Genomic DNA, 26,177 nt, shown 5'->3' on the forward strand with positions numbered 1-26,177 from the left:
GGTGTGAGTGAAAACAGGTTCTGCGTCTGTGCAATGTATTGATGTAAACATCATAACGTCATATTGTTTCATTCAGTGTGTTTTGGAGACCGTATGGAAATCTTTGATGGCGCATTTAGAAAAAAAAGTGATCAGCTGTTTATGAAGAAAAATAGAAACAGTGAAAATTTTATACGACTTCAATCTGAACAGTTTAAGTATTGAATTTATGTTCAGAAAAAAACTCTTTGTTTCCAGTGATTCTTAATTAAAGGTCAGTATTTTTAATTCGTTCAAGTTTTAACGAGACAAAAGATTTATATGTATGTTGACATTGTCTTTACGAAGCATTAGGTTTCATATTATTATAATAACATAATGTCATTTAAACTTTAAAAATACCTATGTTTTATAATATAATAAAATAAACTCACATTTATTACCAAATTTATAAAACAACAATAAATCATTAAACGTGTATTTAAATGTGGAATGATAAATACAATAAAATATAATACACGATAATGCAAAAACAAAATTTAATTCATTCATTCGCAGTCGCACAGATCCGAATGATCTAAATAATATGTACGTTTTTTTTATACAATTATTATTACAATTATTGAGTACTTAGGTATCGAACTTTTTACTTACAATTTTTTTGATGACTTGAATCAATTTTAGTAGTAGTGATAGCAGTGGCAATAGTATTTTTTAATAAACAGAAAAAAGCGCATCTTTATTTTTAAAAAAATAATGTGTATACGGGCCAGTTTCAGAATTGCATAAGTAATTTCAAATTTAGAATATCGTTATCTGTTATAACAGAGTTGTCTCGTAAATTACGAGTCGTATATAATGTTATTTAGGATATATAATTAATTTTGAATATCTTGAAAATACGCTGCACAGTATGAGGTTTTCGTTTCTTTGGAACTCCTACGTTTGAGTTTATCTAATCTCTTAAAACAAAGAATGTGTATCTAACACATGTATAAAAATAAAGTTACAATTATCGAATTTATGTGGTATTCAAATGTCCGTGACCTACTTTAACAAAATTCGCATAGGACAATACATACGAATGTTACCCTTACCAACATTATAAATATTGTAAATCAAACATTTTAAATTAATTCTTTTTTCGTTGACTGCGTTTACTACACGTTAGTTACTACACGTTTAGTAGAGTTATAGATTTTTTTTTTTCCTGCCTAAGCTGGTAGCCTAGAGAGGCTATTCCAGCGGAACCTTAACTAGAATTATAGTAATATCGCACTAGCGATATCACAAAAAGCTTAGAAAACCCTGAATCGTGTCAAAATTACATAAATTTATCTATCGTTTTTGTCACAGATATACAATTTTAGCCAATAGCTTTTAAATCTGAACAAGTATAAAACAAATTTCGCACATTTTAAACTTAAGATGCTGTTAATCGGACACGTTTGGCCCGTAGGTTAAAGTTTAAAGACTGACATTGAGTTATATGGAAATACTAGCGACCCGCCCTCGCTTCGCTTCGGAAACTGTAATTTATTATTGATTTCTCAACTATTTAATGGATGTTATTATACATATAAACCTTCCTCTTCAATCACTTATCTATTAAAAAAAACCGCATCAAAATCCGTTGCGTAGTTTTAAAGATTTAAGCATACATAGGGACAGAGAAAGCGACTTTGTTTTATACTATGTAGTGATACGGGATAGGACTACATACGTCCATTTACCGGTAACACAAAATATTCTTATAGACATAGGCTCTTAGCATAAGTATTGACTTCGACCGGAAATCCAACGCCGAATATCTTGTACAGTAAACAGAATAACTAAACATTAGATCGACAAGGCAGTCAGGGGCCGTCTATCTAAAGACAAAATAAAATTTATTAGTCCTTAAAATAACTAGTCGATATTTACGTATAAGTGTGGATTCGATATATTTGTGTTTCTCTTCTCTCTCTTGAAATAAAACCATTGACGAGTTTGACAACAGATTAAATACATTTTTACATACATAGATGGCTCGATTAGCGTACAGCCATAGAGTTAGTATTATAATATTTAAATTTATAATATATTATATTTATATATCCCGAGCGCTATGACATGTCTTTCTTCAAACGAGGCTTGTGGAGAGTATTACACGGTAGGCAGCGGCTTGGCTCTGCCCCTGGCGTTGCTGAAGTCCATGGGCGACGGTAACCACTCACCATCAGGTGGGCCGTACGCTCGTCTGCCTACAAAAGAAAGAAAGAAAGAAATTATAATAGTTGTAGGTACTTATTAACTCCATGCTTACAGCTTACCTGGTGTTAGGACCAACCATAGACATCACAACGTGAAGATGACATGAAGTCGATGTCTAAATTGTATTGCACTCATATAACAGCTGTCTTGATCAACATACAGAAATGCGCGCGGCAGAAAAGCGATAGGACGCTGATAAACTACCCATGGTAGCCTAGCCTAGTCCCTATGTCCTAGCTCCGATAAATCTAATGGAAATAAACTAGTAATCAATGTCAAATCGTCATTTAAAAATCACATTCATATAATCTATCCGTCTTTAACGCGATACATCTGTTACTGATATCTAATATGCTATTAAATATGTACTAGTATCGGTAACTAAATAAATATGCGTGTAGTATTTTTTCCTCGGTTTTCGCGACTCGTAAATATTATTAAAATTACTTTTTTTTTTATTGCCCCTCTAGGCAGACGAGCATACGACCCACCTGATGGTGAGTGGTTACCGTCGCCCATGGACTTCAGCAATGCCAGGGGCAGAGCCAAGCCGCTGCCTACCGTTTAATACTCAAACTTACTTTTACGGTTTATTCTCGTGTTTTTTTTAATTATCATTTATTGATTCCTACGTTTTGAGTACTTTACAGTTTTCGCTGTCACAGACGATGGTCGTCAAAATTATTTTAACCATAACAATCTGTATCAAAAAAAGTAAAATAAAATTTGGTACATTAAAAGGACATGAGTGACATTTGAAATTGACTTCTTTGAAAAATATTTTTCATGGCCCTTAGTTGCCCGATGTTTATTCGAAAAGCTCTTGTAAATTCACTGACACGTGAAGCCCTTTACGTCATACGCTTTATCTGCAAGTCGACCTTCGAGATTCTCACGACTCGATTTACACAGATCTAAGACGCGCGATGCTGTGACCTAAAAAAATCCCTTTGTTTAATGAATGCGATCAAGAGTCGGATCATTTGATATTTTAAAATATGACGCGGGCCTCAATGAAGTTTACCGAATTTTTCATTAATAAATTCATATTTGATTTGAATAACTAATTGTTGTGATTGCAATTCACAATCTACTGTAATATCTTTTCCTGTGTTACGGGAACCAGTAACTTACGAGTCAAAAAGAAATACACCCAGACTCTTAACACAATAACTTTAACAAAGATCTGTTGACTCAGTAGACCGACAGTAGACGGGGACTAAAGAGACGATCAAATAGTGCAATATTAAAATACTAAATAATTTTCAAAAGAGGCTAAATCTTCGCTGTCTTATTGTTTCCGTTACAAAAAACTCATTAACAATTCTACTTTTCATACAAAAATATTAAGTCTATTTGATATGTATCAACATTATTACAGTATACAAAAATAAACAAAATATGTAACAGATATAATAAATTCGGACCAAAATACTTACATAACGATATGTATATAGGTACAATGTGTATAGGATCTTTTTTGTATACAAAATTTAAGGAATTACAGCAACTAGGTCATCTAAGATAAAATCTAAGTTTCTGTTTCTTTAATTTTTGTTTCGAAATATACGTTTGTGTAATATAGGATATTGTGTGCATGTTTTATCATTATTGCCTTTATAATTGATGATAATGATCGCACAAAAGAGAAATAAGAAATATCGTTTTTCAGCCTTGAGGTACTACTTGCTACTTACTTCCTCATTGACCGCAATAGTATCATCTAAATGTTCCTTCTCTAATTTCTATCTTTAATTTTGTTATACATTCGTGAGTTCACAGTGATTTCTGTCACGTCCGTAATCATGTTCCCATTTGAAGAGTAATTATATAAAAGCCGATGCATCAATGCGATTGATACTTCAATATCAGGTCTATGTTAGATCAATAATAACTATAATATTAAAACAAAAAAGCCAATTTTAATAGCGTGTCTAATTAAAGTATTTTTTAATCGTGATCAACATACATATTAGACCCAAGAAAAAATATCATTTTATTGTTATCGGTTCTTGATGCGTGTGTAAATTTTCAAATTAATCGTACATTTTGAAGTCAAATAAAATTGCGTTCGAACATTCCATACAAACATGCATTGTACGCGCCCTCCTGGTTGAGCCCATGCTCGTCCACCTGTCCTGGTGAAATTGTAAAGGCCTCAGGGTCTCAATCATAAAAAAAACATTGTACGTGCATACCACGCTAATAAAAAACGTGTTAAAAAGACATATTCGCAATGCCTTTAAACTTCTATTCCGGCCAATCATGGACATTATATTGCGCAGTATTGTTATCTGGCGTCAGGATTCTGTAGTTTTTTTGTTTTTGCAACCATTCCGCAATTGAAGGACATGACAAATTAGTCAGACTCTTAATTCGATGCTAAAACGTGCTTAATGTACCTTATTAGTTTTTTAAACTGGAAATCCAATTGAAAGCCTTACGTAAATACGTTCCGCTTACAAAAACCTGCAAGACCAAACGTTACGTTATTAGCGCTAAATGTAAAAAAAATTTTTTTTTTTTATTGCTTAGATGAGTGGCCGAGCTCACAGCCCACCTGGTGTTAAGTGGTTACTGGAGCCCATAGACATCTACAACGTAAATACGCCACCCACCTTGAGATATAAGTTCTAAGGTCTCAGTATAGTTACAACGGCTGCCCCGCCCTTCAAACCGAAACGCATTACTGCTTCACGGCAGAAATAGGCAGGGTGGCGGTGGTACCTACCTGCGCGGACTCACAATAGGTCCTACCACCAGTAAATTTTATCTATGAATTAATCAGTAAGGTAAATCTATGAATTTCTATAAACAAGTCGAAGAAACTATTTTTCAGACACGTGTATGTTATTTGCACGCCATATCCTTATCTTCAACGACCAAACAGTTGCGATTTGTTTTGTCTCGCACGTAGCACGTTTTAACGATATTTTTAAAATGGCGAGCTATTTATCACTAGTGTTTACGTCGGTGTAGTCTGGCCCTCGCCCTCGCCGACGCGACAGGGTGTGCTACCCTCTGCCGTCTCAAGATTCCATTGTACTTGTGATAGGGCACGGCACACAAGAGAGTCATTTTAAAGTCTAGACTCTCTGGAACAAAGAACTGTGGAGTTTACATTGCTACAGACCCACAATCTTTAATCACTAATAGCAACTGTTAATTCAATTTGTTATCACTACATAGTATAATACAAAGTCGCTTTCTCTGTCCCTATGGGATATATGTATGCTTAAGTCTTTAAAACTTCGCAATGGATTTTGATGCGGTTTTTTTAATAGATAGTGTGATTGAAGAGTAAGGTTTATATGTATAATAACATCCATTAAATAGTGGATAAATCAATAATTCTGAAGCGAAGTGAGGGCGGGTCGCTAGTGCCATATAATGTGTTGAAAATACTTTTGGTGTCAGCTTTACACATTTTCTTTTGGCGTATGCTTTGAGGGAAACAAGCACTTCGATCGTAATCACAAGGATGTACGAACAAAATCTATACATAAATCTTACAACTGAATTACGGAATAGTGTTTGTAAGCGAATAAGAGTAAATCTGGCAAAACCCTGAATCGACATTTTCAAGATAATCTTACGAACATAATTTATAATTGGTAGATGATAGCGCCTTGGTTCTGCCCCTGGCATTGATTATAATCATGGGCGACGGTAACCATTCACCACGAAGAGTTGCTACCATCACCACGATGAAGAGTCCCTAATCGTTTTCTATTTTTAGATCATTAGTGTTTCACAGTGGAAATATGAAACCCAATAAGATGTGAACTTGAGTTAATCAAACTTAATAGCCTAGTTAAAGCCATACGCTATGAGGAAATGACGATGCTCTGCGATGTATAAATTCAGTACATTCATTTGTCAATTAGTTCCGCGTGTAACTTCCGGTTGTCATCCGCATAATGTAGTTTGCATACTCACGAATACTCGCGGGTATTGCAACTAACGTTATGTTACTACCTACTATTGCGAGCGTGTTATTGCAAGCTCTTTGTTGCACTGGATTGTGAAAAGATGTGTATGTAATCTTGTGTTTTCGTCATGTCAGCGCGAGATCAGATCCAGTGTTATAAGACACAGAAAAAGCCGGTGATTTTATTCTAAGTCAGCTCGACGTCAAATGGTGGCCATATGTGTGGACAAAGACATTAATTATATTCTATTTCCAGTACAATAAAATTATAGCTGGAAGCTAGACAAACATGATCTAACAGCAAACCCAAATAAAAATTAAAATAATATTTTTATATCCTTATCTTGATTAGGATATTAAGCCAAATTAATAAACTTATTGTCCTTGAAACGTGTATAAAATTTGAAGTTAATCGGACTTCTGGAAGTTGTTTAAAATTACATTTAATTACATTGCATAGATTAATAGATACGAATCAAACTAATAAAAGCGTATTCAAAAGAGAAAATTTGTGGTTTTTTTTTGTTCGTAAATGATTTTTTTTTTATGATTGAAGGATTACTGTTGGCCCGGAGGCCTTTCCAGTTTCACCAGGACAGGTGGGCGAGCAAAGGCTCAGCCAGAAGGGGTGGGATTTGCTAACAGCTACTCGAGCGCCTCCGAAGGAGACCTAACAACTCAAGAGCCGCTGCTTCGCAAGTGAATCTACTACCGGATCGGAATCGCGACTTGCTGAGAAGATCCGGCGCGAAACTCAGCGAGCTGATTCATGGGTTAGGTTGCACGGCGAACTCTTTGTCGAGTTCAACGAGTACGGTTACCGGGGTCCCTAAGCCTCGTAAATTTTAATGTGCGCGTTGTTTCATCGTTTTTCGTTTGACTAAATATTTTTACAGTAGCAATCGTTATATACACGTTCTGAAGGCTTCTTTGGCGTCGTATCAACGTACGATATTTGGCTCGCGGGATGTTTCAACGGATGCTGAGTATATTTTCGTATTTGGCGGTTTGAGCGCTTTGAATTAAACTACAATCGTTTTGAAGGTTAATCGTAAAAGCGATGTGTTTATTATAAACAACGATGCACAAGCGCTGTGACCTTGTTAACTCTCGCTTTCGGAGTTATCCAGCGAATGTAACTGAATTACGTATTGAAACCGAGCGCGTAAAACAAATTTATCTCTTCTGATGTCATTTGTTTTTCCTCACACAAAACAATTATTGTTTTTTTTTGTTTTGTTTCTAGATTATATTTCGTATCCGATGTTTTACGTAATTATGGATTGTATTTGCAGGTTTATAGGGCGTATCGTGAACCAGAACGGATTAGGACCGCTATCCTGCCCATTTTAAGCAGTCGTTCTTGCCGGCTTAAAGGGCGGGGTAACTATGGCAATACAAACGAGACTCAAATCCCCTGTCTCGAGAATATCTGTGGGCGTTACTTTACATTTGTGTGCTTAATGCGAGTTTTTTAACGTTCTCGATAGCGTAAAAGTTAACTCAAATTTGTCTGCAGTTGGAACAGCGCCCCTAGCGGCAGATGTAGGCAAACGTTACAACTCCACACAAATTTGAGTTAACTTTTACGCTATCGAGAACGTTAAAAAACTCGCACTAAGCACACTGGTGAATCACGAGCTTGTAAATTATATTTGTATATTTTTTAATAAATACCAACAAATAAAATTTTAAGTAGACGAATATTATTAATTAAAGCGTGCGTCCATACATTGAAAAATGAATAAAGCGCGCTATTGCCGCTAATTACTGCGGTGCCCCTTAAACCTTTTTGTTATAAATACACGTGTGTATGTAATATAAATTTTCCGTGCGATTCAAGGTTCGCATTCATGTCATATTTAATTCCGTCGGTCGCTTTATAGGTACTGGCTACCAGCGCTTAATGGATATATCGTAAACGAAGCGTACTAGTTAATATCTACAATTAATCCACAGTAAAACCTTACCGACATAATTACTTTCTAGAAATATTAAAATTAATTAATTCCTACAACTCTTTGTGCATTGTCCTTCCTCTACGCTCTCTATCTCTTGGTTCCATCTTTCTCAAAACTTCCTAGATCGGCCTTGTGGTTTTCCTTGTTAAGCCCAGTTGATCGCTCTCTTCCGAGGTCTCTTTTCCTCCAATCTCTCCAAGGGCCCTGTCCACCTGTTGTTATTGCCTATTATTCTGCTCTATTATATCTCCACATACTCCAAATATATCAAAACAATTTGTGATTTCTACCTTACTCCTCAATGTCGGTCGTGCCATCAAGTGTGATCTCCTCCGCTCATCTACGCTAAACAAAAGAAGTTCAAAATTGCGGAAAGTATTATTTGATCTAGAATAATTGCTTTCTGAACCTTTAGGTCGAAAATTCAGTAGAAATTTGAACAAAAAAAAACATGGTATGAAAGCGACAATGATTAATTAGACGCATCAGTTATCAGTTACTATTTAGCATAAATAAATAAGCATATCTCGAAGATTAAATTTCGATCGTAAACCAGTTTCAGTATCCTTTGTTCATTTGTTTTGATCAGATCAGACAGATCATTTTTAATTATAGACAATAAACGCGAAGAGTATAATTATATCTTAAACAAAATAAGCGAAATGGCTATTTTTGTTAAAAGAGTCAAATTGATAAAGAGGCTTATTAAAACTACAACAGAACAATTAATAATCATATTTTAATGCTATTTTTGTAATCGAATCCCAACGGTCGCTAAAACAGGTTACTTGCCTCGTAGAGTAAAATGTCACCCATATCATTAACTACATCTGTAAAATAACTATTTGTCATGTAATTAACACTGCTTTTAAGGTTTTTTAATCTTGCTTTTTCATAGTTTTAGACAAAGAGCTGCTTGCGTCAGTCTCTAATCTATAAACTGACTGCCGGTCGATTTGTGGATCGGTTGGTACGTAATATTACAAACCAACGAACAAGCGGTCGTATATTTATTAAAGCGAATATACCTGGCGTTGCTCGGGTCATGTCATTTAACATGCATAAGTATTCGATTTGTCAATCCAGGTTGTATCATTGTACAAAGTTTCACAAGGTCCAGTAGTGTTGTCGTGAAAGTTTAACAAAGAACCATTGATTCTCACAAATATTGTATTAATAGGATTATTACGTATTCCGTGGACAGCATTTCGGACCAACGTATCAATTTTGCAAGAACTCAAAATCTCCTCGCGGCTGTCATCTGAGTGTCTTCGCAGAGTCCTTGAATACTTCGGTCACATTGCACGTAAGGATGATAGCAATCTCGAGAGGCTCATCGTGATTGGTAAGGTTGATGGGAAAAGACCTCGGGGGCGCAGCCCAATACGTTGGTCCGACCAGATCCGTACCGCTCTTGATTTCACGTTTCATAACGCCCTCCACACCGCCAGAGACAAGAATAGATGGAGAAAGATCGTGCGTGCGAAGGTGATACAAAAAGTTGGTCACGACCTTCAGCAATGAGGAATACGACGCAAGGAGGAAGAGGATTATTACGTAAAACCACAAAATCATTTTGTATCATTGTCATAATTTGGGAATAATGAAGATCTTCAAACGAGCGAATGAAATTGCTCAGTAGACCGATGGTCCGAATGTTTTAGTACGGAACTTGGGTACCTATATGCAAGCGTATCTTGAAAATGTCGTAAGCGAGATTCAGGCATCTGTCAATTAACTTTTTTTTAAGTGATTTTATGACCTGGTAACTAAGACCTTTAAGTCATGTCTTATTTTAATTTATATTCTTATTTTTATGAAAAATGATAATATGGAGTGAAATGAAATGAAAATGATTAATTTGAGACGTTAATCAACTGGGATGAAATTAAATGAAATGAGATGATATGGAATGAAATATAATCTTAGTAAAATGGTGGTCATTTACTAAGATTTTTTCAGTGGACTTTTTGGAGGATCCCGAGAAGTTGCGTCCAGCGGCTTTGTTTCATTTTCCCACATTTGTGCACTTTCACAGATATTAAACAGTTAATAAACCACCGTTATTACACATTTAAACCTGAAGAAACACTAAATAGACAAAATAAAACAAATCACACAACTTCACTCCTCGCGTTCCCGCCAAAAAGTCCTCTGTCAAATATCTTGTGTTTTTATGATCGCTACCCCCCGACACAATAATATAAATGTTTAGAATACATACACGTTGTGTGCGAATCATGGTATCGATGATTACACAATCGATGGTCATCAAAAGTTGGCCAACGCTCGATCACGGATTGCGGTAGTGCGCAATGATTTTACATTACGCGCTATTACTAATCTGAAACAGGTTTTTATGTCGTTTAATAATAGGCGTATTTGGAATCGGTGGTTAATTTTGTAATCTTCACTAGTGGCAGGGCGTATTGTAAGCCTGCACGGGTAGGTAGGTACAACCGTCCGGGCTATTTTTGCTGCGATACAGATAATCCATTTTGAAGGGTCAAAACAGTCGTTATACAGTTGAAAATTTTGGCACGTATCTCAATTTGTGATAACTATAGGCTGCATTAACAACACAACATCCAGATGGATGGTAAGTTCGATGACTTATTTGTGCAATAAAAATAAAACAAAATTTGATAGAAGTATTCTAATGGTAGTATTCTAATGGTATTAACACTTTACCACCTCCTGCAGTCGTGCTCCTCTTGTCTAAGGGTCGTGGCCATCTCCATCCGTAACTTTGGTCCTCGCGACTTTATGCCATCTCATTCTGTCATCAGCTACCCCGAGAGTATGAAAACCTTACGAAGCTTTACCAATTAGGCATTTATTTACCATCTAAAGTTATACCGGCAGCGCACTTAGTCAGTTATGCAAATCCACTCAAAAACTCTTCTCTGAAGCAAATCTCACAATAGAATGGATGTTTTGCCTTCCTAAACATCAGTCAATTAGTAAGAAGTGCAATATCCTACTGTTAATTAAATAAAGGTGTATTAAATCGTGACCTTTTCTTAACTTATTGTTAGTTTACATGCGAACTATTTATTTGACAGGTTCGATTAACAATTTATAATAAACTAAGCAAGTACTTGTATACCATAAACAGAGTCGTAATTGGATACTATAATCAAAGCGGTAATTATTATTCACAATTGTCCAATTGAAAACAAATTGTTAATCGAATTTTGACCTTCCATTAAAAATTGACACGATGGCATTTTCAATTTCATTTAATACAACAGTATGTAATTAAGTTTAAGTACACTGTAATTTGACCTTGAATGGAATCACGAACGCAGACAACGCTACATTAAGCAACACCCCCTTCTAATTGTTCCTGGTGATCAATGTTATTCTTTTGGTGAAGTTGGTGGTTTTTGATTGAGCAAAATAAAATTGAGATAAGTCGTGCAATACTGAGCTGTAACATTTACCTTGCAATTAGTACAAATAAACCCGAAACATTTTAAAACATGATGAAATTGTTCAGATTGCGACCAGGTTTGCACATCCACAAACGACCGCTAGCTAGTAAAAATAATTGAAAAATAAAAGAAAATCACCATGGTAGATTTCACCACTAAGATGAGGAAATGGTGCCCTTGTGAATACAGCAAGGTTTGTTGTGAAATGGAGAGAAAACATTATTGTTGATGATGATGATTAAATGTATATAATTGAGTAAATCCATTGAAATAAACAGTTTTTTTTTTGTAAAGCCTTGATAGTAAATTGTAATGAGTTCCGCTAGGCCGATCATATTAAGTACAAATGTCGTTTTGCCTTCATTATCTTAGTTTGGATTTAAATCGTCGATTGCGTACGCGCTCAACTGAAATGGAAACCATGAATGAATAACTCTGCTACACAATACCTAACTGCGAATTTATCTATTTGTTTTGATTAGTGGTTTATTTGTTGCAGCTGCGGTCATGCCGTCGCTTTTGGAAGCCCTTGAGCGCAAATACGGCGCTAAGGGCGAAGTAAATCCATCAATTGACGACATGCCAGTTGCCATATTTGTGCCTAAACGCTCCCCGAGGCTTAGCGTACCCACACTGCTAGTACTCAACGATTGCGATATAGACTGTGCCGGAGATGCATGTATACTAGCAGATAAATGTGCGGACGTTGTTGAACTTGATCTAGCTAACAATAAATTAACTGAATGGCAAGAGGTAAGTGGAATTAATATTTTATGTCAAACGAAGCAATTGGTCCCAGATCAAAAATAAACAATGTAGCAATAAACGCATCGTTGCCAAACTTACTTTCTGCGATGCTCACTGTGCTTTCCTAGATATTACGTGAGCTAATAGTAGATGATACATATAGACGATTCTATTGTTTCAGGTGTTTGCAATATTAGAGCAGACTCCACGAGTTCGATTCCTTAATTTGAGTTTTAACAGGCTTTCGGCTCAGATTCAAGCAGCCCAGTCATTACGGCCCAGATTGGATAGTTTGAGCTATCTGGTCCTTAACTCTACCTATGTTAGTTGGCCAAGTGTTCATTCGTTACTCAAGGCTCTCCCAGCTCTCGAAGAACTGCACTTGAGCCTCAATGAGTATTCGTATGTGAATTTAACTGGACAAGAAGTCGACGAAAAGGATCGTTGCAATGCATGTTCCCGTTTGAACGTTGCTGATGTCACTGAGCCAGTTCATGAACAGCTAAAGAAACTTCATTTCTCCGGGAATCCAGTCAGCAGCTGGTGGGAGATTTCCAAATTGGGCTATGCCTTCCCCAATCTGGAAACGCTCCTCGTTAATGAATGTCATTTAACAACCTTAGAGCCGGATCCTTGCGAGAAGTGTGGAGACGAAAACGGGAACAAAAAGAGTCACGATGCTTTCTCGTGAGTATGTTTGCGTTAAATATAATACGTAACCTTTAATTATTTCAGTAATGTTTTGCCATTGACCTACTAAACTTTTATTATCTGTTCATTACATGTTGTAGTTGTACGATTATTTCATTGAAACTTCATTGTCATTTTAGACATTTACGCTTCCTTAATCTGAACAACACCGGTTTGGCAACATGGGATGAAGTGGATCGGTTGGCGCGGTTTCCTGCCCTGAAAAGTTTACGAGTTCAGGTAATATTCAACTATTATCATCTCTGTGTACTATATATATCCTCAGACTTTGATTGCTGTTGTTAAGAAGCGTTGGCCTCGGCTGGCTTTATATACACATGGCCGGAAATTAGCAGACCTATTTGCGGTACGCTTCATGTAACACATCGAAATTATCCAGACGCTTCAGGTTACGGGTTTTGCGAGTCCGGATTAAAATCGCCCGAGAAGCAGGTTTCGAATATTTTCGAGGTCAAAATAGATTAGCTCGTAATTATAGTTCTGTCGAGTGTCGACCTAGTTCGTGCATGTATATGTGCACCACCGAGCGGTCCTGTGCCGTTGCAAAACGCTCTATTCGTGTATCCCTCGGGAGCTGTCGATGCGGGTGAAGGTCTCCCAGATATAGAGGCGTCCCGGTTGTCGGTTGTGCAACGCGAGCTAACACTCCGGTCTGAAGCACGCGTTATTTCGTCACGTCCTCGCAGTCTCGCGCCGCGGACTCTTTATAGGCACGTTGGCCTTGATACGATTTGCGTTACGATACATCTAACTAGTGTTTGATGTTCACTAATCAGGGACGAGAATACACGCTTTAGTACATCATAGTGTTAATGATGAGTTCTTTTTAAATTGCATAAGTTGACCGGGCTAAATGCCCACACATTAAAAAAAAACATTTTTTTTATTACTTAGATTGGTGGACGAGTTCACAGCCCACTGGGTGTTAAGTGGTTACTGGAGCCCATAGATATCTACAACGTAAATGCTGCCACCCACCTTGAGATATGAGTTCTAAAGTCTCAGTATAGTTACAACGGCTGCCCCACCCTTCTAACCGAAAAATGCATTACTGCATCACGGCAGAAATGGGTGGGGTGGTGGTACCCATGCGGACTCACAAGAGGTCCTACCACCAGTAGACACATACCTTGGGACAGGTCTAAGTCTCAGTTGTATAGTATAACCTCTATCTCACCCTTAAAACCGAAACGTAATGGAGTTTTACAGCAGAAATAGGCTTATAAGACGCCGTACCACCAGTGGTTTTCAGGTCATTGCTAAACTTGACCTGTATACTGAATAAAATCTATAATCAACTCAACGATTGCCTACGCCCAGTTTTTGCAATTTATTCTTGCTTATAGTGTAACGCAAAATGATTTTTTTAAATCGTAATCAATTTGCACGACAAAACAAGATTACGTAACTGCTCTCCGATAACAATAGTAGGAAGAAGACGAGTGTATTTTTTTTGTGTGGTCACAATCAAGTCAGGTTCAAGGTCGATTTAGCAACAAATACGCCTAAACGTTACAAGTAAATAAACTAATCTAAAACGTAATACGTGTTTTGCGGATGTAATAATACATATGCCCTTTTGAAATAACATTCACGCCATTTTAATTATTAAAACCAAGGGTTTAAGATACAATTTAGCGTGATCTACAATTGTGTCACGCAAGGCGCAATGTGAAAGTTACGTTAAACAAAAGCAGTTTGTATTAATGTATAGTATAAATATACGTAATGCCGTATCCTAGATGATTCAGTTCATAACTTATATAACTCCTTAAATTCATACTACAAAAGTTTGCATTTTTTTTTTCCTACCTATGCTGATAGCCTTAAGAGGCTATTTCAGCTTCACCTCAACATGTAGGTGAGCTCACGGTGCTCAAACCGTAGTGGTGCTAACACTGGCCCTAGCAAGAGCAGTGCTTCGCAGAAACTAGCACCGAATTGGAAACGCGACCCACTGAGAAGATCCGGCGAGAAACTCAGTGGGCTAAGGTTTGCATTATGGTCTCCACTTTTTAGCAAGAATAACAATTTACAATAAAAATAAAACGTAAATAAAGGTTATGCTACTGAAAATATTATTTTATAACAAGACTTTAGTTTATTAGGAAACTGCTTGCCTTGATGTTCTTTGTTTGGTCCAAGCAAATTGATACATAAATAACAACGAATCAAAATATGAATCACGAAAAAAAAGAACTTAAAATATAAAAATGTCGTTGATAGGTCATTCACTTGAGGCTGTGCCGAGTGCTGACCTTGTCCGTGTCACCGTTCAGATGTTAATACGATGTCAATAAATCGAACGATACTGAAGAGCATTTCGAAGTCAATGATCCGATCAGTAAAGAATTTAAGTCGTTTCAAACAGTTCATCAGTACAATAGACACATTTTTTTAGAATGCATCTACTAATGGTAATAGGTCTTTCTGCCGTGAAAACGTCAGGTTTTGGACTTTGATCCACGCAGAATCTGTTACATAGAACTCATCACATTTGGAACTGATATACCCCACATATCTACCGTAAATACCCCACATAGGCCATCCATTAGATTACTGTATGCTTTTCGATTACGTCTAAAATTTACGAATATCCTGGCAAATAGCACCGATGAAGGAGGTCTAAGCAGTGTACATCTTGCCGCTGGTGTGACTGTGATTATTAAAACGTTATTTTATAAATACAATTTTCCCGTTTTGAAGGGTCGTGAATAACTTTCTGAATACACACAAATACACACACTTGTCCTCGTGTGATTAAGCATGAGCGGCAACATTTTACATTCAAAACTGTAGTCTACTATTACTAGGTATATTCCTAACCTTGGAATTTGGCAACGCTCCATTCTCAGCTCGAAGTTCAGGCAACAAACGCCGAATGCAACTTATAGAAAACGGCAATGAAATCTTGCAAACTGTTGCGATTTTCGAATGCGGAACGACCTTCTCCACAAACGTACTTAATTAACATCGCGCTAGGGAATCTGGTTTATTAAGCTGCAAAGGTATATCTGAGATCTGAATTATGTTTTTTTTTATTTTTTTTATTGCTTAGATGTGTGGACGAGCTCAGAGCCCACCTGGTGTTAAGTGGTTACTGGAGCCCATAGACATCTACAGCGTAAATGCGCCACACACCTTGAGATATAAGTTCTAAGATCTCAGTATAGTTACAACGGCTACCCCACCCTTCGAACCGAAACGCATTACTGCTTCACGGCGGAAATAGGCGGGGTGGTGGTACCTACCCGTGCGGACTCCCAAGAGGTCCTACCACCAGTGATAAATACTATATATATAATACAGTATACAAGCAGTGTATAGTGTATATATTGCATCTTAGCATTAATGTAACATCTAAACATTGGTCAAGATGGGCAGGCAGCTCACAGCTCACTTGACCGCGTCCGACACCAAATTGATATGGCGCCCTATGTGTCTATACCGAGTGATGCGGATGGCGCCATTAAATTGCGCCAGTGGTTAAAAAAACCTATGGAGATACGGACCTAACGCATGTATCATTTTTCTATCGCCTGGCGGTGACGCGTTTTGGCCTGTAAACAGCTGTTAAATAATTCAGACTACAATCTCAAGGTGGGCATATTGGCATTAACGCTGTAATTAGCGTTTAAGGTATTCTCTCTGCCTATTTATATTTAAATTGCAACGTGCACCACCAAAACACTAGAACGCTACTGCTGGTCTCATCGAGATACAATATTGTGTTGTTGTAAATTTCAACTGGATTGTAAGGACGGATTGAGTACATTTCGAATGAGAATCCTATTGCTTCGTAGTAGAGGAAAAATGGTAAATAGCAAATTCGCAGCATCTGTAATGCTGTACCAGTATTAAGATTATGTCGAGAGTAAATCGTAATCTAAATATACAACATCATACATATACTTATTATACCATATTATTATTATGTCATTATCGTGTCATTATATTATTTCCAACGTTACGAAAACTTTACAATTTTCTTAACCAATAAATAAACGCGAAATTAAATCGTGAAAATAGTTTAAACTTTCTATGACTAGCGTATACCAAAGAAAATTTACCGTAATATAGTGCGGTATGTGTAAACGATGTGGCAGTATAGTATTATTATAAATGTAGGTGGTGCAGTGACCTTCGAAGGGTGGTCGACGAGAAATGAATGAGATTAGCCGAAGGTCGGGTTCTAGAGTGTAAATTGGGAGAGGTTTATGTCCCGCAGTAGGCGACTGTGGGCTGATGATGATCGTGATAATGATAACCTCTTTTCTCTGAAACACATATCAACCTGTTTTGTTTGTAAGCATAGCTAAGTTAGGGAATGAAAAAAAAAGCAGAGCATCACTCAACTTGATAACTATTTAATTTCAACATTAACGATAAAGCATCTGATCATAACATAAGTTTTCTTTCAAATCCAAATTAAAAAAGGATCTAAGACGGTGCGATTGTATCTTTTTAAAGTGTATCTTTAATAAAACTATTTTATTAATACCAACTGAATCTTTATTGGGACGTGAACTTTTTAAGCTTTGAAAGGTTCGTTAAATTACAAGTTTGTTCCGGGTCTTGGACCTACGGGCCAGTTCACATGTGAGTCATTATTTATCGGTTGAACGTTCGCGCGGTGCATTCGATTCGAACCCACGCCGCCAGTTCTTTGAATTATTTTTGCATCTTGCGACGTGATAATTTATCAGTATTGACTTGTTTCGTTTGAATCTACAACTTGTGGTGTTTTAGTAATTAGTTGTTTTGCGCGTTTGCCCAGTTACTCGATGATCGTTCTGTGGTGACGTATTGTAATTAAAAACCTAGTCCATTCGCTTAACATTTATCACGGACATACCTTTTTTTATTACTTAGATTTATGGACGAGCTCACAGGCCACCTGGTATTAAGTGGTTACTGGAGCCCATAGACATCTACGACGTAAATGCGCCACCCACCTTGAGATATAAGTTCTAAGGTCTCATTATAGTTATAATGGCTGCTCCATCCTTCAAACCGAAACGCATTACTGCTTCACTACAGAAATAGGTAGGGTGGTGGTACCTACCCGTGTGGACTCACAAGAAGTCCTACCACCAGTAATTACGCAAACTATAATATTGCGGGTTTGATTTTTTTAACACGATGTTATTCCTTCACTGTGGAAGTCAATCGTGAACATTTGTTGAGTACGTATTTCAACTTATTATACTTAGTATTATATATATTATTATACTTAGTATTTGAAGTTCGCCTAACTGGCTATATACAGCCATATGTTCTTCTTACCCTTATCCTATATGTGGGGTCAGCGCAGCATGCCCTTTTATCCATTCAGGCCTAGCTTACATCATCACTGCACTGACACCATTCTTTCGCATATTATCTTTATCACTACATAGTATAAAACAAAGTCGCTTTCTCTGTCCCTATGTATGCTTAAATCTTTAAAACTACGCAACGGATTTTGATGCGGTTTTTTTAATAGAGTGATTGAAAAGGAAGGTTTTTAAGTATAATAACATCCATTAAATAGTGGAGAAATCAATAATAAATTACAGCTTCCGAAGCGAAGCGAGGGCGGGTCGCTAGTCTATAGATAATACTAGCCGTACTTGCCCGCTTCGCTGGGCATTTAAAATTAACATTATTATTTATTGTCATTATTATTAGGGCGTCCAACACTCATATAAATATTAGCCTATCCATTAAGTACATGTATTTTCTACATGCATACCAAGTTTCAAGTCAATCGGATGCATGGTTCAGTAGTTATAACGGAACATCCGTAAAAACCACTGTAGATTTATATATTAGTATAGATATAAATTATGTCGATTACTACTTACTTCGTTCATATACAATGAATACATCTTCTATTAAAACAGCATATAATATATAATTCAAAAATATTAAATTATTACATGAATTTGAGTATTTTATTATTACGGGCAGATTACTAGTACTTGTAGCCAGCCCTCTTATCTGTTACTTACTTATGTAACCTACAAAGATTGGCTATCTTGTAAGGAAGAATGGATGGAATGGATTAATTAATGGTGGTATGACCTCTTGTGAGTCTGCACGTATAGGTACCACCGCCCTGTCTATTATATTATATCTCAAGAAGGGTGGCGTATTTGCGTTGTAGATGTCTATGGGCTCCAGTAACCACTTAACACCAGATGGGCTGTGAGCTCGTCCACCCATCTAAGTTATAAAAAAGAAGTTGTAATAAATTCATGTAATCAAATGTAGATACGCGGTGTGTCAGGTCGGGTCACGACAGTTGACCCAGAAACGAACTACGTAGCTGCACAGGTCGTTTGTGTGTGTGTCTGCATGCAACTTGGAAAACGTGCAATAGTTTATACTAGAGGTCCCGCAGTAGTCGAAATTCGACTATAATTAATTGGAATTGTAAGTTTTTACACTATTATGATTGTATTTTATACTCCTATAATCACAAATTTCGCCAAGACCATACTATAAAAAATATTATCAAAGACAAACAATATTTAATCTATTCTCAATTTGACAACAGACGTCAAGAACAAAAGTGTGACAATAAATAGTATGCATGCGTGTGTGCGTCAAATACATGGTATGTAGTGTGTGTAATGTTTTCTTTATTGATTTAATGTATCTTTTATGCATTATTTTAAAAAATATTAGCATTGTGCACTTCTTCTCTATATTCTCTATAAGTGTGGAAAATTTCATACTTCTCCGTCCGCGCAATTTTCGTAAAAAGGGATACAAAATTTTTGCTTCACGTATTAATATATAGATTTATACTCGGTGAAAGTTTCCAAGAATTGATGGGTTTCCCTTATTTACGAACGAATACGTTATGTTTTGAATGACTGTTATATTTCGTCTTGTGCAGTTATTAATTAATTAATTAATGTGTATTACGCAGATGGATGCATGGAGAATTATTTCCCACGGACATTTACATGTTTAGCATTATTACATTCGTTCAAAGATCACATGTACTCATGTTTTTTCACCGTCACGTTTTACCTACAATATTTTACAAATCTAATTAGACGAAAAACCTTTTATACTGGCTTTTAAACCGATTATTAGCTTTTGTTAGTGATATTGAGGAATGTCAGAAAAATCATAATTAACTACTTTTACGTGAAGGATCAATAATCTTTTTATAATTATGTCAATAATCTTTTACGGTTTTACGGTTTACTACTTTACGCACTACTTTTCAATTTTTATTATCATTATAATGATTATATATAATTGCCGACGTTTTGAAAACTTAACACGATTTTGTTTTTGTGGTCTCACTGTTGACTAAGGTATTATTCGTTGGCATTTGAATATTGAGCTAACTAGCGTCTATTTTATAGATTAATAAATATTTCTAGACTTCATTTCTGTGTGAAATAATATAATTACAATAAAAGGGCCAGATTAAACCGTAAAAGTAGCTTTTATTATGTCGAAACCCGAAAAAAATGTCTGTATGTGTGTGTATATGCATCTAGTTGAAATACATACATACTTAGTCTTTGTCTAGTTACCGGAGACAGGACGACGACGCTCTGACTCGTCATGAATAAATTTGGTTTTGTGGGACACTGCATATTCTGAATGTAGTATAATTTATGGAGTCATGGGTAATAAGACGTTCTTGGAATTGCTAAACTCGACCGACATATTGAGATTCGAAGAAATTATATTTACTACCTAAATAAGATACAGAATCGTAATAAACCACATTTAAAATTTACGGCTTTAATAAAACCTACTTTACGTTTTTGGAGAGGCGTCTTCGATCAATAATTATTGATCGAAGGGAGGCGTGCTTTTATCTGCGAGAATGCGGGAATTGTGGTAGCTGAAGTTATTGATGCGCTGATGATGAAGTGTGAAGGCTGCAATTGTTTCGTCGCAGGTCACCAGTTGTAGGAATATACGACAAAGGGAAGATCTTCCACCGAGCGGGTGATATTTGCTCGGTAGACCGACGGTCCAAATGTTGTTGTTCGGAACTTGTATATATGCGCTTCATCTTGAAAATGTCGTAAGCGAGATCCAGGCATCTGTCAATTATCTTGCGTTGTATGATGGCTACCCGCCACACGTTAAATTATGTTTGTTAAAAATACTTATGAAGACATTGATAATCTATATCTATACTAATATATAAATCTACAGTGGTTTTTACGGACGTTCCGTTATAACTACTGAACCGTGCATCCGATTGACTTGAAACTTGGTATTCATGTAGAAAATACATGTACTTAATGGATAGACTAATATTTATATGACTGTTGGACTACCTAATAATAATGACAATAAATGTTAATTTTGTAAATAAATTTGTAAATAATGTTAATTTTAAATGCGCAACGAAGCGGGCAAGTACGGCTAGTAATATTATGAATTTACGCACGTTCAATTGAAACTGGTTCCTATTCGATGGCAAAAACATGAGTAATTTATTTGCGATTAACAAACATGATGAATGAATATACGCATTAAGACAAGAAAAACATGTCTCTCTGTTTGTAAATTATTTATATTTCCGTAATTTGGTTTGACAAATAATCAATACAAGTCAGACGTCACTAGTAGCTTTTTATTGCATAGACGGGCTAACGTAATCACGACACACCTGATACTAAGTGCTTACCGAGGCCTATAGAATCCCGCCAACCATCTTGATTGATAGACTATCCCACCTTTTAAAGATGACAAAATGCTCTACCATCAGCAAATGCTATACATTACCTAGTTTTATTCGTGTTACTAAAAATATTCGTTTAAGATTTTAACAGCTAATTTCACTTTGTTAATGACATTGATTATGGGCTATAAAATTGAACGAAAAAAATATGTTCATCGACGCGAACCAATGATTCATTCGGTACCGTTACGGCATGAAACGGATACGCTAATTATTTTAAATTTATTTTGCATTTATTCTCACACGTGTAGGGTGGTCAGTGACGGTGACGCCCTTTCCGAACGAATAATAAAATCGATAACAATATCGATTTGTTTTTAAAAATAAAACATCTATCTCACGCGCCGCTGCTCGCGTGTAACGAACTTACGTGCGTGTAAATTATTCATTAAAGTTATGTGTAACTTGCGCTGAAATTACGGAAAGCGTTAATACGAAAGAAATTAAAAGAAAATAATGTTCAAATCTATATATATATATATATAAATTAATTGTTGTTCGTTAGTCTCGCTAAAACTCGAAAACGGCTGGACCGATTTGGCTAATTTTGGTCTTGAATCATTTGTGGAAGTCCAGAGAAGGTTTAAAATGTAGATAAATATGAAAATGCTCGTAATTAACTAAAAATAACAATATTGATTTACCTTTGATGTGTCCCTGTCGGACGGATTCTTTTTGTTTTTTTTTTTTTTTTTTTTATTGCTTTGATGGATGGACGAGCTCACAGGCCACCTGGTGTAATGTGGTTACTGGAGCCCATAGACATCTACAACGTAGATGCGCCACCCACCTCGAGATATAAGTTCTAAGATCTCAGTATAGTTACAACGGCTGCCCTACCCTTCGAACCGAAACGCATTACTGCTTCACGGCAGAAATAGGCAGGGTGGTGGTACCTACCCGTGCGGACTCACAAGAGGTCCTACCACCAGTAATAGATATTATAATTTGTTTTAAGTTTATTTTATACAAAAGTTTAGGTCTTTTATTTATCGATTGAGGCACTACGAAGTCAGCCGGGTCAGCTAGTAAAGAAGAAAAACATATAATGGAATGATAAAGTAACAATTTGACGCATTATGAATTTATTGAACTTAATGATGATATAAGTGTCGGTCGTTGAGTAAGATTTATTGTAAATATCTTTCACCTTTATAACCTACATATTTCGTATTAGAATATAATAAAAAGGGCTATTAGAAAACGGCTAGAACAATCGAAATCGAATAAAATATATGACGGTTGGGTACGACAAAATCGATGATTCGCGATTTGAAAAGGAAATGTACTCTTTTTGGATTGCACGCAATGTAACATAAAAGATGACGCGCGACCACCTAGATTTCCCTTATTAGGGAATTTAAATTGTGAAATATGAAGTTCCTAAAACCATCAAAGTATGCGTAAGCGTTGGTGGTAGGACCTCTTGTAAGTCCGCACAGGTAGGTACCACCACCCTACCTATTTCTGCCCTGAAGTAGTAATGCGTTTCGGTTTGAAGGGCGGGGCAGCCGTTGTAACTATACTGAGACCTTAGAACTTATATCTCGAGGTGGGTGGCGCCTTTACGTTGTAGATATCTATGGGCTCCAGTAACCGCTTAACACCAGGTGGGCTGTGAGCTCGTCCACCCATCTATACAATAAAAAAAAAGATTTTTTTCTATTTATGTTAGAGTAGTAAACTGAGACAAAATTAAAAAGAAAACTCTCAAACTGAAGTAAAAGGAAAATTGTTTACTAACATTTTTTTTTGTTGTACTAATCTTATATTTTGTGAACCAGTAATGTAATCCAAATTGTCTGTTTAGTGACCAAAGATAATATTTTATGATGAAGAACACGCAATTAAAATAAATAGATGATTAATTTCCCCTAAGAGCATCTATTATGAAAGTTAGGACTCAGTACAATATATATCAAATCCTCCTACGATATTTTCGTACCGCCTCCAATGACCTCAGTCTCACATTTAATGAACTGAATGACTAAACTACTTAACGATAAAAGTTGTTGGATTTTTTGTTATTGCTTAGATGGGTGGACGAGCTCACAGCCCACCTGGTGTTAAGCGATTACTGGAGCCCATAGACATCTACAACGTAAATGCGCCATCCACCTTGAAATATAAATTCTAAGGTCTTAGTATAGTTAGATACTCAGTATAGTTGTAGTATGGATGAAATTATTTTCATAAAATGTCGGGACATTTTTACAACATCTCATCATCATCACTTCGTCATCATCATCAACGTCTTTGAAAATGTTCGCGTCCTCCTCGGTCAGTTAAGAAATCAACTTTTATAGCTTTATACATAACATCTGAAAGAAGGAATCTAATCGCATTTTGCGTAAATGAATCAAAAGCATTTAAATTGTAAAATGGCCGCTAATGGCCAAATAATCAAGAAATAATTAATGATTTTTAATATAATTGTTTCACTATATTATTAATATCATATTTTCAATAATTTTTCGTGCTTTAAAAATAATTACATCGATAATTGCTGATGAGAATATGTACCTATACATAAATTAGTCTGCGATGTTCCCTTGCGTAATTGCTGCAATTGAAATTCCATTATCCCAGTTCGATTTCTGTTTGGCATTCTTAACCTCAACACGACATTGAAGTATTGAAGCTGTCAATCGGTATCGTGCGAAATAAAGCCGTATTATACCGATTTTTGCAACAGAAAAAGAAAACAGGATTAAAAGAATCGATTACATGTAAAGTGCATGCAGAGTTAATTCCGCTTTCCGCATTTAGGCAAAACGGGTAGGTGATTTAAACGCACCGCAATTCCTTGTCGTGAGACGAACAAAGGAAATGCAAAACGTTAGATTCTAAACCTAGTTTATTAAAGAATAAGTGCTCAAATCGAACAGAGCGTTCAGTATTTATAGCAACAAAAGGATTTAAAGTGAATCAAAAGATCAGATGTAGTTGAAGTAGTGAATCATTGCTTGGAGTTTGGTAATTTAGATATTTATGTTCAGAGCCGAGAGTGCATGCAGTTAGTTATAGCAGGGAATACGAACTGGAATGGGTTTATTCCAATTCGTCTTAAAGTTTTGAGGAAAGAAATATGTAGTAGTTTACCGACTTGAAACTCCAACCCTGCAAAACGTATTTTATGTTCAATGAACCATAGTCAATGTACTTGAGACAAGATGTCAGACTTGGGAGTAGGCAACTTCAGGCTCGATTACCGCTAAAACGACATTCTAGAATATTCGCAATAAATTCCCGAGGAATTTATATACAGTAAAATATGGCATATCCACAATTTTTTGCTACAAAAATATGTTGCTTTAAATATGCACATAATTATGGCCCCGTTTGAACATATTGTTTTGTGTAACATAGCCGGCGAGATATGAGCCGGTGCTTCGTCCGAGGACTATACAAGGAAACTTGATCGTCTAAGCCTTGAGACGAACAAAAAGCAATACCATTAAAATTTAATGATTTCATTTTTACGACTTATCCTTCGGCCATAACGTACGGGTGTTATTTAGTTTGAACGATTTGGTTTCTACGTAAAACGGAAAACTTTTCAAGCGGCATCTGCTGTTTTTTTGGACGAAGTTCTTTATGGGACGATCCCGGGGGTACCCTAACCGGGAAAAAACGTCCGTAACGTAAGATTTTTATTATTTATGTATAGTCTTAGTATGATGGCTATACAGTGTCTAATGTATAGTCTACGCGATGACGGCTTTCTATGATAGAACATAATTAGGCTTAATTATTATTATAATATATAAATAACTGTTTCTTTGTATATTATTATTATATATATTTTATAAATAATCTATATATTAATACGTGAAGCAAAAACTTTGTATCCCTTTTTACGAAAATTGCGCTGACGGAGGAGTATGAAATTTTCCACACTTATAGAGAATATAGAGAAGTGCACAATGCTAATATTTTTTTTAATAATGCATAAAAGATACATTAAATCAATAAAGAAAACGTTACACACACTACATATCATGTATTTGACGCACACACGCATGCATACTATTTACTGTCAATCTTTTGTTTTTGAAGTCTGTTGTCAAATTGAGAATAGATTAAATATTGTTTGTCTTTGTTAATATTTTTTATAGTGTAGTCTTGGCGAAATTTGTGATTATAGAAGTATAAAATACAATCTTAATAGGGTACAAACTTACAATTCCAATTAATTATAGTCGAATTTCGACTACTGCGGGACCTCTAGTTGTGAATAAAATAACGTTGATAACTTTGTAGAGCAGTTTTTTATTTATTTTTATCAATAAAAAATCATAATAAAAATGTATACCCGAATAATTATTTTCTTTTTACCTCGAATAGAATTTAAAATTAATATTTTTATAATAAGGAACTTCGTTCCTATCCGGTGTCCCACGACACCACACATCTTTTTTTCTTTTAATTTTCTTCTATGTGCACTC

At 36.0% G+C, this 26,177-nt stretch overlaps 1 protein-coding gene across 1 annotated transcript in view; it reads left to right on the forward strand.

The window, feature by feature from the left end:
• The window catches only part of LOC101745720 (tubulin-specific chaperone cofactor E-like protein), a 33,524-nt gene that overhangs the window by 698 nt on the left and 6,649 nt on the right, over window positions 1–26,177 (forward strand). The window contains exons 2-5 of the mRNA XM_004928279.4: window positions 77–253; window positions 12,061–12,314; window positions 12,490–12,995; window positions 13,139–13,238. Coding sequence (XP_004928336.2) covers window positions 12,069–12,314; window positions 12,490–12,995; window positions 13,139–13,238 — 852 coding nt within the window. The 5' untranslated portion in view covers window positions 77–253; window positions 12,061–12,068. The remainder of the gene's footprint in view (window positions 1–76; window positions 254–12,060; window positions 12,315–12,489; window positions 12,996–13,138; window positions 13,239–26,177) is intronic.

The sequence above is a fragment of the Bombyx mori genome, chromosome 18 (genome assembly GCF_030269925.1).
Source record: "Bombyx mori chromosome 18, ASM3026992v2".
Lineage (NCBI taxonomy): Eukaryota > Metazoa > Arthropoda > Insecta > Lepidoptera > Bombycidae > Bombyx > Bombyx mori.